The sequence below is a fragment of the Toxotes jaculatrix genome, chromosome 11, assembly GCF_017976425.1.
Source record: "Toxotes jaculatrix isolate fToxJac2 chromosome 11, fToxJac2.pri, whole genome shotgun sequence".
NCBI classification, from domain to species: Eukaryota; Metazoa; Chordata; class Actinopteri; family Toxotidae; genus Toxotes; species Toxotes jaculatrix.
In genome coordinates, this window is record NC_054404.1 from 12,625,325 (window position 1) to 12,640,770 (window position 15,446).

At 41.4% G+C, this 15,446-nt stretch overlaps 3 protein-coding genes across 4 annotated transcripts; 2 read left to right on the forward strand and 1 right to left on the reverse strand.

The window, feature by feature from the left end:
• Positions 1 to 720: 720 nt before the first annotated feature.
• hps1 (HPS1 biogenesis of lysosomal organelles complex 3 subunit 1) lies at positions 721 to 7,952 on the forward strand. 2 transcript variants are annotated; one of them, XM_041049730.1, is made up of 18 exons: positions 721 to 873; positions 2,302 to 2,492; positions 2,607 to 2,741; positions 3,170 to 3,312; positions 3,407 to 3,515; positions 3,785 to 3,945; positions 4,105 to 4,207; positions 4,318 to 4,402; positions 4,542 to 4,597; positions 4,720 to 4,887; positions 5,114 to 5,293; positions 5,810 to 5,886; positions 5,974 to 6,111; positions 6,343 to 6,408; positions 6,587 to 6,731; positions 6,971 to 7,084; positions 7,205 to 7,287; positions 7,368 to 7,952. In XM_041049730.1, the coding sequence occupies exons 2-18, from the start codon at positions 2,376 to 2,378 to the stop codon at positions 7,531 to 7,533; spliced, it is 2,046 nt and encodes a 681-aa protein (XP_040905664.1). In that variant the 5' UTR covers positions 721 to 873; positions 2,302 to 2,375; the 3' UTR covers positions 7,534 to 7,952. The 2 variants fall into 2 exon arrangements, with proteins under 2 accessions (XP_040905664.1, XP_040905665.1); XM_041049731.1 differs by having other exon boundaries at positions 722 to 873; positions 7,371 to 7,952.
• Positions 7,953 to 8,087: 135 nt separating this feature from the next.
• st3gal7 (ST3 beta-galactoside alpha-2,3-sialyltransferase 7) lies at positions 8,088 to 10,824 on the reverse strand. Its single transcript, XM_041049733.1, has 8 exons — positions 10,707 to 10,824; positions 10,287 to 10,452; positions 10,082 to 10,208; positions 9,661 to 9,998; positions 9,357 to 9,543; positions 9,077 to 9,217; positions 8,525 to 8,674; positions 8,088 to 8,425 (listed from the first exon to the last, which is right to left on the reverse strand). The coding sequence occupies exons 2-8, from the start codon at positions 10,433 to 10,435 to the stop codon at positions 8,339 to 8,341; spliced, it is 1,179 nt and encodes a 392-aa protein (XP_040905667.1). The 5' UTR covers positions 10,436 to 10,452; positions 10,707 to 10,824; the 3' UTR covers positions 8,088 to 8,338.
• An 848-nt stretch (positions 10,825 to 11,672) lies between these two features.
• Positions 11,673 to 14,295, forward strand: LOC121189807 (ankyrin repeat domain-containing protein 2). The gene is made up of 8 exons (XM_041050269.1): positions 11,673 to 11,744; positions 12,590 to 12,736; positions 12,856 to 12,963; positions 13,047 to 13,145; positions 13,299 to 13,397; positions 13,560 to 13,658; positions 13,756 to 13,854; positions 14,170 to 14,295. The coding sequence occupies exons 1-8, from the start codon at positions 11,676 to 11,678 to the stop codon at positions 14,293 to 14,295; spliced, it is 846 nt and encodes a 281-aa protein (XP_040906203.1). The 5' UTR covers positions 11,673 to 11,675.
• The last annotated feature ends 1,151 nt before the right edge of the window (positions 14,296 to 15,446 follow it).

Below are 15,446 nucleotides of genomic sequence, written 5' to 3' on the forward strand. Positions count from 1 at the left end.
TGTAGCCATCAAAACATTCTCTGAGAAACAGCCTGGTGTTTGGTGAGTTTATTTGTGTATATGCAGCATATATGTAATTTATGTCTCCCATGGCGAAAAATCTCATCTCTCATTTAAGAATAATGTTTGTTTTTTTTCTATTGGATTACGTTAAAAACAAGAGATATCTATAAATTTGTTAACTGATTTATTTAATGTTCCATTTATTTATTGTTCCATAATGTTCCATTTATGTTATAGGAATACTTGAAGAAATTAAATGTAATTCATTCAGTTTCATTAGAACCCACAGGACTCAGTATCTTAGTGATCTTCATACTGTAAACAATTTCTCCTCTTGTTCTTCTTGCAGAGTGATACGTTTTTATTTTATTTTATTTTCCTCATTGCAAACTGAGTAACACAAAGCGTCTAATCTCAAGTCTCAGCCATGAAGCTGCATTCCCCAAATACCAAACTATTGTCTAACATCGCAGCCTCTCAGTCATGTGCCCCACTTTAGGCACCAGCACATGACTTTTTCCTGCCTCGCTGGTCGTCGGAGCTCCTGGAGGGTCGATCCGCCGAGAACAACAGCCACTTACAACAAACACTTACCCAGGAGCAGCCTTACGCGACTCTCCTCCACGGTTTGATCGCTCCATCTGTTTCCAGATCAGCAAAAGCGGATCCCTCGCCGATGTCACATGACTCGACTCGGCTTGTGTCGTGCGGAGCTGCTACGGACTACGGAAGCAGATGATCCAGTGGCGGCGACGAGAAGGTCCGCACGCAGAGCGGCAAACACCGCGGAGAGCTGAAGCTTTGGAGGATACACACACAGACACACACATATTGGATCGAGATGCTGGGATCATCCGGCGCAGACACCAGGTGAGTGGTTGTGACATGACTGTGTGTTTGTTTTGTGCGTAGAAAGTTGGTGTGCATCGAGGAAGTTCAAAGTTTGGTAAAAGGGAAGTAAGTTAAGGATTTTGGTAAAACACGGGATGTAATTTACGGATCGGATCCACTTCAGGATGATAACAAAATAAATAAATGAATAAACAAATTTGAAAAAGACTTACAGTCGCCCAGTATCATAGGATCAGTACTGGAGTTCTTTCAAGAAGATGTCATAACATGCAAGGACACAGCACATTAACATGATCACATGCATGTCTACCATTCTATTATCTTCTAAGTCTTCATTTTTCTATTTATTAATGATCATTGCTCATCTTTGCAAATTGACTTTTATGTGATTTAAATTAAAGTGTAAGTTGCTCTGGACTAAAGTCAAAAGCCTCTATTTAGACATGTCAATATTAAAACTAAATACAGGGTGTTAGATTTAGTATAAGGGCCCTGAGCACAGTCTCCCACTGATATACAAATGAAAGCTGAACTCCTGAGAGGCCTGAGGCCTGGAAGCAGGATTTGAGGTTAGTGAGATAACTTCAGGTTTAACCCTGGTTTTCTGCGGTTGTGATGGTGGTTTACTTCTCACCAGGTTGCATCACCATGGTAACTAATCTCAAAAGATGGCCAATATCACCCAGTCACTGCTCTTTTCTTTTTTCTTTTTTTTAAAAAATCTTTTCATTATGATGAATTTGAGAATATATCTCTTGAGGTGGAGTTGCAAATATGCAGCTCATATCTTCTTACACTGTTGGCGTCCTGCAATCCCTCACTGTTGGCATTTTTGCCTCTGACCTTTTTTTTTAATCTGCCCTCTCACCAGAGGTCGTCATTGATAAAATATCAGCCAAGACAGTTTGGAGTGTGGGAAAAAGTTCCCCCTGGCATTTAGTTTCTCCAGTGGCTAATGTATTCATAACTATGGCCTGTGTGAAAGTAATTTATTCCAGTGATTCAGTAACAGAAATTTAAGTTTTTACATACCCATGCAAGTGGGAGTGTTCTGACAACTTTCAGCCATTTTTATTCAAAGGAAAATGTGTGGTTAAAAAAAAGTTATTAAAAAACAAAAACTGGCTGTGAAATAAACTGAAATTCAGATTGACGTTCACACCTTTGAACTGCATGCCATGGTAAATGATAATGTTCACATTATCTCTGATTTGTTTCAGGTCATTATTTGAATATTATTATTACTAATCCCATTTTATTTGAGAGAGCTTTCATTTCCTTTCCACCCCCACACTCAAGATATTAACACCCTCTTCTTTTTGGACTTGCCCCAGCTGTGAACACTAACCTGTCAAACCTCTATACTTAACAAAATCCCTCCCCCCCAGACTCTATTATGTCTTTTGCCTCAATACTTTTCAATACTTTTAACCTTTTTCTTTATAGCCTAATACATGTGGAATACTTGGACTAAATAGGACACCCCAGTAAAGCAGGACAGGAGAGCATCTGTGGTCCAGATGAAGTGCTTGCTGATAGCAAGTGAGAGCGCTGAGGTCCTGTTTCACTGGACTGACCCAGAATTTCAGCAGAATGTCCAGGAGCAGTATGGGGCGTCTCAGGAGGAGGGCCAGGGGGTGAGGAAGGAAAAAAAAATCATTTTTCAGCAGATATCATGGCATATGCTTTTTAACTGGCCTCCCACAGCTGTTAGAATAACTCTTAATTTCAATCTTCTTTTTGTTTTTCAGCTTCCAGCCTTCGAGGACAGCATCAGCACCCTGTTTGCTCCCATCATCATCTCCTGCAGCACCATGGTGGACAGGCTGGGTGACAGCTACACCTCCTTCACCACAGAAAACAACCACATCTATGTCCTAGACCAGGTAGAAGGTCGCTTCCAAAATAAAAGCTGTCTTTAACCATGCACAAAGCCCCAGATTAGCTCTCCCCATGATGTAAAAATATACTCTACTGACACATATCCATTAAAAAACAAAAAGTGCTGTGATTTGTTTTGAAATGCCCTAATGTATAAAGCAGATTCCTGCATTCCTGAATTCCTCCTGGCCAACAGTAATAGGCAGGGCTCTCTTACAGTGGAGCGCCATGTTTGTCATGTGAGTCTTGTTAAGGAATCAAACCAGGCTTTGTCCTCCTGTAGCGCATGATACAGTTATTGAGTCCAAACACTCAACATTTTTCAAGTCCATTCAGAGTCAACAACAAATATTCATTCCTTCCAGAACACAAAGAGCTTATTCACGTGCTTGTTGTAATACGAGCTGATTAGGTCATTTTGTGTCCTCCTTAGTTCGATGAGTGTCTTTACATTGCTGTGAATGGAGATGGCGAGGAGGGAGAGGATGATCTGAGGAGGAAGATCTATGTGATGAAGAAGATGATCGAGGTCCTGTTTGGCATGGTCACCCTCAGCAGTAACCTCCTCAGGAAAGAGTAAGACATTTTGTGTGTTTCCCTCTTGGTAGTGGGCAAGTTTAATGCATCGTCTGTTTGATATATGAACTGTTGGTTTGTTGTTGGTCACCAGGCTGCGGCCTCAGGACACGGAGCAAAGAGCGAGGCTGTGGAAGTATCTGCAGGGCCTGCTGGAGACCTACAGCCACCTCAGAGAGAACGACCAGAGCTTCTTAGTGGAGGTGTGGCGCATATTTCCTTCATACAAGCAACACTGAGCATGTCTTTTCCATCAGATGTAGGATGTAATGTAAATGTAAATGTAACCACTAGATGGCAGAAACAAGTCCAATCTGAAAACCCCATGTTTCCCTCATAACAGGAAGAATTAAAGTTGACTTCCCCTTTAGGGTCATTATTTCAGAATTACAGTCTGAAGTCAAAATAATGGTCATTAATCATCATTAACACCCACGCTCTCATCTCTCATGTCGTCCCTTCTCTCTCTCAGGCAGTGGAGAGACTGATCCACCCCACACTGTGTGAGCAGTGCATTGAGTTCCTGGAGCGCCGTTTAGTTCAGCAGCTCAACAGCAGCGTGGAGAGAGCAGGAGAGGAGGTGCTGCACGCCTTCATCCTGGTCCACACCAAGCTGCTCGCCTTCTACTCCAGGTGTATACAGATGTTTTCATAAACCTTTCACATTTATTCCAGAGCTTGAACTGTTTCTTAGCTGTATCTTATATAACTTAAAAAAGTCTGCTTAATCTCAATTTATTAAAGTTTTTTTTTATATCAAATGTCTTTTCTTTGCTTGTTCATTCATTCTAGCCGCAATGCGAGCACACTCACCACCTCAGACCTGCTGGCCCTGATCATCATGGCTCAGAATATGTATCCTAGCAACGTAGACCAGGATGACTCAGGTCCCGAGGTAGGAAATACTAACAGCCTCTCACACAGCACCACTGCAAAATGTTTGTCACCTTGTCTCTGATTGTCTATTGTCTGTTGTTTGTGCATGTTGTGTGTTCATCTGTGAAGGATGTTGAGAGTACTTCCGGTTCTGGTCATGAAAGTTTTTACACCCCAGAGCCGTCCCCTACAGACAGAGACTCAAGCAGTTCAGGTGGGTTGTGTAGAAGAATCTCTGTAATTTTTTAAAATTTATTCAGTTATTTCTTTCTCTATATGTTCTTCTTTTTGAAAATACAGTATAGAATATATTACAGTCTCTAAACAGCACTGTGTATCTTTTGTGTCACTAGAAAAGCCAGAGAGTGGAAGTACCCCTGTGTTTGAGTTTATGGACCCAGACATCCAGGTGAGAGCATTTCACTGTCCATCCCTAATGGATAATCCTGGTTTCTAATATTCTATCAAAAATATATTGATTGTTTAGTTGCGATGAGACTTCACAGTTGGATAAAATAATTGTGTCTTCAGATGGCAGAGGACAGCTTGCAGACTTTGGTGGTTCCTCCTCCTGACCCTTCAACCCCTCGCAGAGTCTTCTTAGAGATCGTAGGCAAGGATGGGCTATATCCCATGATGCCTCACTCCATGTACTGTCTGCCACTGTGGCCTGGCATCACTCTAGTCCTACTAACTAAGGTTTGTGAACACCAACACGTATTTGCGTGTGTATTTGCTTCCTTATTTTGCTGACATGCACACACAGTTTCCTCTCTCAGTCCTAACATGTTGTGGTTTTTGTGGCCAGAAGGGGGCACAATTATAACATATTAATCTGGGTTTAAGTAACCACAGCGTTATGCAGTGTAAACATATCTTTTCGTACTGATTGAACCACTTAAGCATCTATATTTGTCTATGTCAGATTCCCACCAACGCAGTTGCCACATCAGTGTATAGGTTTTTGGAGGCGTTCGCCAAGCTGGAGAAACATTTAAGCCAAGGTCAAGAAGGTTCTGCTGCCACTAGAGGCCAGCTGTCCATACACGACATCCGAGGCAAACTGGATAAATTCATTAAAGCCCTGGGGCCTAGTGAGTTACAGGTATATGTTTTCAAAATTGTCTGCTTTTAAATGAATCTTTTATATCTCACCTCTGTCAAATAACATAATTAAGAATAATTTACTTTATTATATTTTTTCTGTTATAGCCTGTAATAAAACCAAACTGTCAACCTTCCTTCAGTCCTCCTTTGTTATTACAGTAATTATTCACAAACCATGAAATGAATGTATTTATAGCTGAATACACACAGATTCAGTGCCTGTATGTGCTGTGAAAAACTGCACTTAACGTTGTCCTCTGCTCCTTTTCCCTTGGCACCCACTGAGTACCATCCTAAAAATTTTATATTACACCATGATACTAAATTATCTTTTGTTTGTTACCCCCATCTTAACTTGAATATATCAGCTGATCAGTCAGTAAAAGGGATGCAGCTAACAGAAAAAGTTATCTTGGGTATTGTAGAAATATATGTGTTTAGTCATGTGAAAATATTGTCTGTTTTTGGATCTGGACAAATAAAATAATCTTGTGTTCCTTTATTTTCTATCCAGTCTGCACAGTTACAAAATGTCTGGACAGAGTTCAAGAACCGAGCATTTGCCCGAGGAGGACCTGGGTTCAACAAAGAGTAAGTCTGCCCTCTGCTGGACAGAATGCATCATAGCAAAGCAGTTGGACGATCCTTTGAATGATTACACTCATGTTTTTATTTTAGTCTTATCCCGTGGTGTAAGAATATGAAGACCCAGCTGTGTGGCATATACCGACAGTGTTTTCTTATTGACTCTGGACCAGCCGACATTCCTCAGCGACTCTCCCCGGGTTTGCAGGAACGAGCCCAGACCATGGTGCAGTATGTATCAGTCAGCTGGTCTTTTTGGGTTTTTTGCCCTACTTTTGGTGTTAAATTATGTGTTACATTTTCAGTTTTGTATTTTCTTAATGAGTTTTTTTTTAGGACACACATTGTGACATTGCAAGACATTCCACAGTGGCATCCATAATTTTTCATGTCTGTATCTTTTTTCTTTCCTTGTCTTTTTCTTTGTCACTGTCTTTCTGTCACCCTTTCTTTCTCTCCCAGAGAGAAACTGATGGACTGGAAGGACTTCCTGTTGGTGAAAAGCAAGAGGAATATCACCATGGTGTCATATCCTGTCAGCAAAATGATCCTGTTCAATGTGATACCGTATTGTGTCTGATCTCTGCTTTGCAAAAAACTGAATTTGTAATGTTTCTTGAAGTGCATGCATATTGTTGGGGTCTTAACAACGTGCATAAGCATTCTGTCATCCTGAGTGTATTGATCTTGACCCAGTTTATCTCACTTACCTGGAGGATTTCCCTGGCCTCATCCATTTCATCTGCGTGGACCGATCCACGGGCCAAATGATTGCGCCGTCGCTCAACATCACAGAACGCACCACTTCTGAGCTGGGGAAAGGACCGGTGGCTCAGTTCATCAAAAGCAAGGTGTGCATGTACTGTGGCATTAAATTATTGAATTACTGACTGACAGAAAAAGAGCACACCAGAAGCTGTGCACACACACGCGCCCAGTTTTTGTGTTAAGCCAACTGTCTCTTGCTCCATGTTTACCATACATATTACCAACAAAGGGAAAAAAGCATATTTCTAAAAATTGTAGCTATATCAATACTTTGGTTCATCTTTGTCTCAAATAAATTTTTCTTTACCAATCCATACTGAAGGTGTGGAGCCTGGTCAGCACAACACGTCGCTTTCTCCGGAAGGGCTACTCCACCGTCACGTTGCGCGATGGAGATTTCTACTTCTGCTACTTCCTCTGGTTTGAAAATGAAACGGTAAATTTCTTTTTAATTTACGTTTTTGTTTTAGTATCCAGTTATAAAAAGAAATTTAGTATCATGCAATACTGTAAAAAACCTGAAAGACAGTACTATATAATGTGTATATCTGATCAGGGCTACAAGTTAGAAGCAGGGGATATACCCATCCTTCCTGATGACTCTGCCCCCATTGGGATGCTTGCCTGGGACTACTACAGGTAAACAACTGCGTGTGACAGAAATAGATGCGATTAATCCAAAATAGAGTGCTGTTGACTACAGAAAGTGTTGTGTCCAGCAGGAAGCTGCTGCGGTACTACAGTAAAAATCACCAGGGTGAGGTGGTGAAGTGTTACGAGCTGCTGACAGTTCACCTGGGGGTCATCCCCACCGAGATCATCCTCCAGCACTGCAGACAGCTGGCAAGCAAACTGTGGGAGCCTTCGCGCAATCCGTTGCTGTAGACACACCTGCACCCTTGAACTGAGTGACCGTAGATGCACATTTGTTGTATGGCCAAGAAAAAAAAAAAAAAACCACACGTGTCCCGTAATATGATGACCTAAAATTATTTATTGTAAGCACTTAAGTTTATGATTAGCACAATCGAACGCCATTGTGCACTTATGCACTATTTTATGTCTTGTGTGACGTATATTGACAGTTTCACTCATTAATTTTTGTAGATTGTAATATATTCTTGGATACTCATTAAGACCTGTTCCCTATTTAGTAACACTGTAGATGGTTACACTGTATGTTTTTTTCCCCCACTTTAAAAAAAAAAAATTGCAGCTGATCAATTTTTATAAATGCAGATACTGTCCATTTTTGTCTTTACTACTGGTATTGTCATAATGAAAGAATGAAACATGCGATAGTCCTTGCTGTATGTCTTTCTTAATACAGATGCTTTTTTGGATACAATAAATATCAGTAGCTTCATATTCACTTTTTTGAATTGAGTCATTGTAAACAGACCAACACCTGTATGACAATGGCTACTTGTAACAGATGGTAATGTAATAAGCTTATTGAATTTAAACGAGATATTCTTTGGTTAGTCTGTACAATCATGAGCTTGTCTCATCTTTAGAGTTTAATTTGCTCACTCATCGGGCATCACTGGAGACTGTGAGCATTTTAAAGGTCAGTCCTTGCTGCGGAGGATTCTTCCAACAGGGCACAGCTATGGAGGACGCCATATAGGCTCACAGTTGGGGAGATGCATGTGGAGTTCACTGTATTATCAGTCTCTGCACTGCTGACTCACAGAGCTCCTGTGAGGTCAGTCACAGCTCCTGCAGCCACCAGGTCCCTCAAGAAGAGTTTCTCAGCGCTGACGTCATGCACCACCTGGATGACGATATTAAAGTGAGTCACAAAATGAATAAAGGGAGTCAAAATGAAAAAGAAAATATGTGTACCACTGTTTGGTAATCGATCTAAACTTACTTGAGCATTCATTGCGTCCATGCGTATGGTCTCATAATAGTGAAGCCTGGCCTCTGGGTGCTGCATATCATAGCCAAACCCTGCCAGGCTCACCTGGTCACACAGCTGCAAAGCCATCACCACTGCACTGGCACCTAATGTTGGCACCATCTATTTGAGAACATAAAATACTCTTTTATCTGTATCTACAACCAACAAATACCCAACACAGCAGCAAAAATCCCTTATGTGTAAGGGACTGAGTTGTAAGTAATAAAATGAGCAGGTTAACCTGTTCAACAGGAGGTTGTATTTGCTCATCTTCCACTCCCTTAATTCTCCTTTCACTCCCACAATTATAGCAAAGTCAATACATGTCTCAGTTAGGTACATCCATGTATTATTCAGAACAGGTTAGGCTACCCAAACTCGCCTTTGTTATGGGATCCATTTTTTCTATTTGCATGTAATATTGTATGAAAGCATACAACAAAGCACACGCACAATGTCCGTGTGTACCACAACTTGCCAAAAGGGAATTAAATATAGTATGCACATTATGTCAGAACTCACATTTCCCTGTTTCAGAGCATATTTCTGTAAAACTTGTCCTGTCTTGTGAATAATCTCTGGGTGGAGGATCCTGAAGTTCTCTGGTCTCACAGGAATGTCATCCACCACCTCCCTCCAGAACCACATTTTGGACCAGAAGCTCTAAAAAAAAACAAAAAAAAAAACAACAAGAACATAGGAGATGTTGAGCATGTGAGGCAGTGAGTGTGATGATGTGATAGCAGTGTTGCTGTGACACGACTTATGTAATACAGCATTTCTGTGTGTGATGCAGGCTTACCAGTGGCTGTTTAGTAATGACAGAAGTGAGCCAGTCCAGATCCAGGCTCTTAAATACCACCAGAGCAACCATGGTGGTCTTTTTGTATTCCTTCGCAGAGTGAGGTGCTCCCTCTGGGTAAATCAGGCGGATGGTGGTGCGGGATCCAACATCTCTCTCAAAGCCAGGCACTGGAGCATTATTCAACCTGATAATACAGATGAAAAGGTATATATCAAATTAACCTTTTGTTAATGCCGTGTATTTTTCTAATTCCTTATAGACTGTCCTTCTACTTATGTCTGACTGACACTGCTACGCTTACCTGATAATGATGTCGTACTGATCTATATGAGATCCTAGATGGCTCCCGTGAAGAACCCCTCCATTGCCCACCACCATACATCGCCTGCAGCTGCCTTCTCTCCTCAGTGATGGAGGCAGGCCAGACTCGGGCAGAGAGGCAAGAGCCAGGGCCAGATGCTCTTCACTGCCCTGGAGCCCCAGAGGAGGGGACAGATCCCAGGGCTCAGGTCTGTCCTGCTGCACAAACACAGGGATGTCTAGAAGGCCTGGAGAACAGGACAGGGGCTTGAGGTGGTTCAGACACAAGCGAGGCTGGCAGGGGGCCGCCAGCAGGGTGGCTGATCGATTTAGTAAGACCTTAAAAGAGAGACAAATATAGAAAGAAGGTTGGTAAGAGTGAAGAGATGATCCAAAGTGATTGCTAAGATGTGTATCCGTACCAGATCTTTGGGATGTTGGAAGTCATTGCTGAGTGTTGCCACCTCATCCAAAGGGAAATACGCAGGAATCAGAATAGCTGAGTAGGATCCGATCAGCAGCACCAGACTGAAGGCAAGGTTCTCACTCCTATACAGCAGAGAAAATAAGACAATAGAACTTGCTTTATAACATTAAATAACAAGACCACAAAAATAAATACAGTACCTGCTGTGGAAAAATTCCCTGGAGCCAGTCTTTGTGACTGCTCGCTGCCTGAGAAAGACAGGTGTTGGTATAGCAGCCGCCGCAGCCTCAGGCAGCAGTGGGGAGCCATCATCTGGGTCCTCTACACTCAAGTGATTCAGCGTCACCATGGCACCTCTACCTGTATCTATAACACACACATTATTAAACTCACAGTAATAATTTTAATCTAAATTATTTTATTTAAAAAATGTAAGCTAGTATTGCTTCCCTCAATGATGAAGGCAAAATTTCCTAATAGCATAAAAGTGTTTATAGAGCTTAGTTAGATTACTGTTGCTTATTTCACAACCAAATGTCAACAAACACTTTCACATGGTTTCCATGTACTAAAGCATGAAAAGGAACATCATCTGGAGAGATATGAACAACATAACTTACAGTCAGCCCGGCAGAGATGTAAGCTGATAGTTCACCCTCTGTTCGCCTGTGTTCCATGGCTGATGGGAAAGCAGCAAGAGGCATGTCATGTAGAGCTAAAATGGCTGCTGCTGCTTCCTAACCCACTGAACTCTGCCACTTCCCTCAGTAACACTGGTTAACCATTAACTCATCACTCAGTCACACTCTTGCAAGAATGCCTGTAAATAAGTGTGTGCGTGTGCATGTGCATGTGCATATATGTATATGTATACGTGTACAAAATCTCATTTGTTTTCCTACTGCATGTGTTTGTGTTGTAAATTATACCTGTAAAACAGTTTATCGTAGAATATCTTCCAAATCTGAGGCTGCTGGATAGTGATTGATTGTTGGTGTGCTATCAAACAGATATTTACAAGCTATCACTTCACAGTAATGAAACCTTTATAAATAACATAATCCCCCAAAACAGTGTGTTTATGAGGGTAGTGCTCCTGTAAAAGAGACATACACAGTTCCAGCAGCAAGAGTGAGTAAAACCAGGAGCTGGTGGAATGAATGCCCTCTCAGCTAATGACATGCCCAAAGGGTTGGATGTACTTGCATATGAATGTATGTGCATGACTGTGTGTGTATGTGTGTGTTTGTGTGTGTGTATGACAAAGAGGAAAAGAGGGAGAGGGAAGGGGGGGCAAAGAGCAGAGCTGGCAAGTACTCACAAACATACAGTACATGCTTACCAAAGTGCACACACACCTGTTTGTTAGGGTAACACAATGTCCCACCATGAACCCAGCATTCCAGCCAGGAAGCCACTGGGCTTGCAGCACTTCAGTATAAAGTGACACACAGTCATCTGACAAGTTAGCAGCCACTTTTCTTTTATTATACTGCAGATTATTAGTTAATTTTAGAAAGATTTTCGCTGGTAAAAATTACTTTATTGACTGCTTTGTTTATATCTTTGTACATTTTAGGCAAACAGAGATGGAAGAGGCTGTGCAGTGGTCAGCCAGTGTGATGGACCATAAAGCAGGAGTAGAAAAGCAAGCTCAGGTAGGTGAGTGAAATACTAACATTCCCAAAGTCATATTTGTGACATTTGTATCAATCACTCCTTTTTTTATTTTACCACAGCAGATTGAATAATACTCCTGTGACACATAATGTTACTGTTACCATGGTACAAGTTGAAAAGCCTTGATTCGTGAAAACTTGAATATATATATTTCATGTGAAGACGTGTATTTATGTCCTTGAAAACATGCCAACGCTGAAATTAATCCCTAAACATGAAAAGAAAATGTCTAACAGTCAGCTTCAACATCTATTTGCAGACACACTGGAAAACACACAGCACCACACATGTAAACCAAGAACTGCTGTGTCATTGTCTATGAATTTACTTGCAGTTGGATCATTTTCTTCTCCATCCTAACCAAATGTGTTTTCCCTGAGTAGAGCTGCATTTCATTTACCACAGTTTCAGTGAAGGTTTCTGGGATTTAAAGAGTTTTTATGCAAAAGAGGCAAAGGAACCCACAAAACAAGAACTTGTCATGAAAAAAGTAAATAATGTTATTTTACTTTCAGATAGGTCAAGCAAACAAGAATGCAAAGCACACAAGGCACATGCAAACCAAGACAAGTTCTCTGTCACTGATAAATTATGTAAAAACATATTAACAGCACATGAAAGGCACTTTATTGGGAACATTATTTTTGTTGTGGCAAAACCTAGCTTGCACTATGCTGTGAATTTATTTTGACATCAACACTTTCATTCCTGACTCTCAACAGTCCTTAGCCTTCTTGGCACCTCTGCTTTACAAGCTAATAGTGCCTCTCTCACTTAGCTTTTCTAGTGTTTTCTACATTATCATTGTTTGTGTCATTTTCAGGCAGAGGATAAAGTGAGGAGGATTTCCTCGGACCTGTACTGCGAGGCTTCCGACCTGTGTGGAGGAGAAAATATCATAGAGCTATGCAAATGGAAAAAGAAGATCAAGAAAACATACTCGCCCATGTTGCCTGTGGAAATCCCTGTGGTGAGCTACCATTTTCAGAAACCCTATCTTCACATGCACTGGGAGATATAAAAATTGAATATCTGTCCCTTTATGTCCCTTCTGTATTTGTGTGTGTGTGTGTGTTTCTGATCTGACAGATAGGGCATGTGGATACTGCAGAATTCATGAATGCAGCCACTCAAGGCAAACTGGATGTGATAGACAAGTATCTGGCTAATGGTGGGAACCCTAATGTCCATGATGAGGTATACTCTCCCTTTGAGTGCTGAGAAGTGTACATTATACCAGAACAAATAATTTCTACTCATAATGTATTTCAATTTTCTAGTTGAAAAGGACAGCACTACATCGTGCCTCTCTGGAAGGACACTTCACAATTGTCCAAAGTCTTTTAGAAAAAGGAGCTGACATCACCTTTAAGGATCGAGTAAGATGTGCAGGCCCTTCGCTTGTTTGTAAAGATGATGATGAGATTATCTTCACACACACACACACACACACACACACACTAAAGCTCAAGCTTCTAGTGGCCTGAGGTCAGAACTACTAATAGGATGGGGCCCTCCTACTGTGTTTTCAGCTGGGCTCCAGAGCCATACACTGGGCATGCAGAGGGGGAAGCCTTGGAGTTGTCAAAGCCCTGAAGAGCCACGGGGCTGACCTGAATGTTAGAGATAAGGTGAATATGCATTTTATTTGTGCCTGCATTTGTACCGAGACAAATGCATGTGTGTCTGTGAACATACTGTTATACTGATATACGGCTGGTCCTTGAAATGTTTGAATGTGGATTTACATAGAAATAACACAGTCACAGTCTATGTCACTGTCCATGCTGCAGTTGTACAGCACTCCTCTGCATGTGGCCACAAGGACAGGCCACACCGCCATTGTGGAGTACCTGCTGTCCTGTGGTGCCAAAATCAACTCCAGGGACAGGGTATAGGAAACAGCTCAGCAGTGTTTCACTTCGGTATTTCATCATCTCTATAACTGATTTCTGATTCCAGTCATACATTTTCCTTTTCTTCACTCAGGAAGGAGACACAGCCCTGCACGATGCCGTGCGTCTCAACAGATACAAGATAGTGAAGCTGCTCTTGTTTGCGGGAGCTGACACAAAAATAAAAAATCATGTGAGTTTTTCTTCCAGCTGTGTGTACAGTTAGCTTGAAGATGATTTTAAAGGAATAGTTTGACATTTTGCGAAATATCTGTACATTGAGTTATATCTGTACATTGACTCTGATGCTACAGACTGCAGCCACTGTAGGTTAGCTTATAGCATAAAGACTGGCAACAGCTAAAGCTCAGAAATTAACACATTATATTCATCTTTTTTTATTGATAGCTTATAAGAAGCCAACATGCTGTGGTTCATATCTCAAAGCTGTACGTATGTACAACATGACCACGTGCTGAACAGTCTGACAGTATGTGCTGTGTTACAGGAGGGAGTGACAGCAGTGCAGCAGGTAAAACAATGGCAGTCTGACATCATGGAGACCCTGCAGAGGCTGGAGATGCTGAGGGAGGGGGGACTGGTGCCGCCTGAAAACACCTCAAGAGAAGAGTGAACAGTGCAGAGTAGAAGATCTAAATATACTCACAGTCTGTTCTTTATAATGTCACTTGCTATGGCTATCTGTCTCAGGTTCAAAATACATTCTGCAATTTCAGTTTAGGGCTTTGTACATCATATTTGAATATATGCATTATCTTATTGCCATGAAGCCATGTGTGCTCAGCAACAAAATCTGCCTTTTCAGGGTACGACTTTTAAGCTCTGAGATTAGTGTGAACTCCGACACTGGAAAATGTCAGCCTGGATGAGATGGATTCAAAATTATCTGCTTATCTTCAAATCTTTTTCAAACCTTTTTTACTAAGCTTTGGTTTTGGTATTTGCTTCTAAAGAACTTCAGGAATACTCTCATGGATGTTTCATATCTGATTTGTGATGCCTTTGGAAATTGAATAATATTAATAGATCAATAGGTGTTGTATAGGTGCTTGTTTTATTGAGGTGACAGACAAGGCCAGAGCACACAGTAGGACTGTGTTTGAGATGTCAGCTGACGATAGCAGAGATGGCTGGTATGCCCCCCCACCCCCCACAAAGTCAGGGATTCAAGGGGAGCTCAGTGGACATATTTTCCTTCTATCATCAGTGGCTCAAATGTTCCCGAGGGAGGCTGATCATTCACACTGGGGAAACAAACCTCCTGCTCTCCTGCATACAGTGTAGTTGTTTATAAACAGTTAGTCATTATACATAAAGCCATTCTTTCTGTGAACCCATTTTGTTCAACAAATATTGTTCTGCTGTCAGTTTTCATGATGTGAATTTAAAAGGCTGTTTTGAAATGCATGCACTTACAGCCTTCTGTTAAATACCAATGTGTTTACTGTAGACAACTCCTCAGATACATTATCAGCCATGCACCATACTTCCTGTTCCAAGCAAGGCTGTGTAACTGTCAGGGACTTTAGAGGAGACTTGTGCCATGCACAATACAAGGTTGTACACAGTACATGAAAGTGTTGTCATTTATTTTATTAACCTGACCCAAACAGAGATACTACAGTAGTCAATGTAGAAAAGAAAAACAGACTCCCAGTCTTCAATCTGTTGGACTCATACATGTTTTACAGCTTTAGCTCTGTCGTTTTCGATTCCATGTGAACTACAAGCAGCGTGCTGCTGTGTTCTAACGTTGCTGAGGGC

Excerpts from the sequence above, each read along its gene's own strand:
- LOC121189807 (XM_041050269.1), top strand. The coding sequence starts at position 11,676 with ATGGAAGAGGCTGTGCAGTGGTCAGCCAGTGTGATGGACCATAAAGCA. Across the intron at positions 12,737-12,855 it reads TGCCTGTGGAAATCCCTGTG|ATAGGGCATGTGGATACTGC; the intron begins GTGAGCTACCAT and ends CTGATCTGACAG. Across the intron at positions 12,964-13,046 it reads ACCCTAATGTCCATGATGAG|TTGAAAAGGACAGCACTACA; the intron begins GTATACTCTCCC and ends TCAATTTTCTAG.
- hps1 (XM_041049730.1), top strand. The coding sequence starts at position 2,376 with ATGAAGTGCTTGCTGATAGCAAGTGAGAGCGCTGAGGTCCTGTTTCAC. Across the intron at positions 3,946-4,104 it reads CTGCTCGCCTTCTACTCCAG|CCGCAATGCGAGCACACTCA; the intron begins GTGTATACAGAT and ends CATTCATTCTAG. Across the intron at positions 6,409-6,586 it reads AGGAATATCACCATGGTGTC|TTACCTGGAGGATTTCCCTG; the intron begins ATATCCTGTCAG and ends AGTTTATCTCAC.
- st3gal7 (XM_041049733.1), bottom strand. The coding sequence starts at position 10,435 with ATGGTGACGCTGAATCACTTGAGTGTAGAGGACCCAGATGATGGCTCC. Across the intron at positions 10,209-10,286 it reads AGGGAATTTTTCCACAGCAG|GAGTGAGAACCTTGCCTTCA; the intron begins GTACTGTATTTA and ends TCTGCTGTATAG. Across the intron at positions 8,675-9,076 it reads ATGCTCTGAAACAGGGAAAT|ATGGTGCCAACATTAGGTGC; the intron begins GTGAGTTCTGAC and ends GTTCTCAAATAG.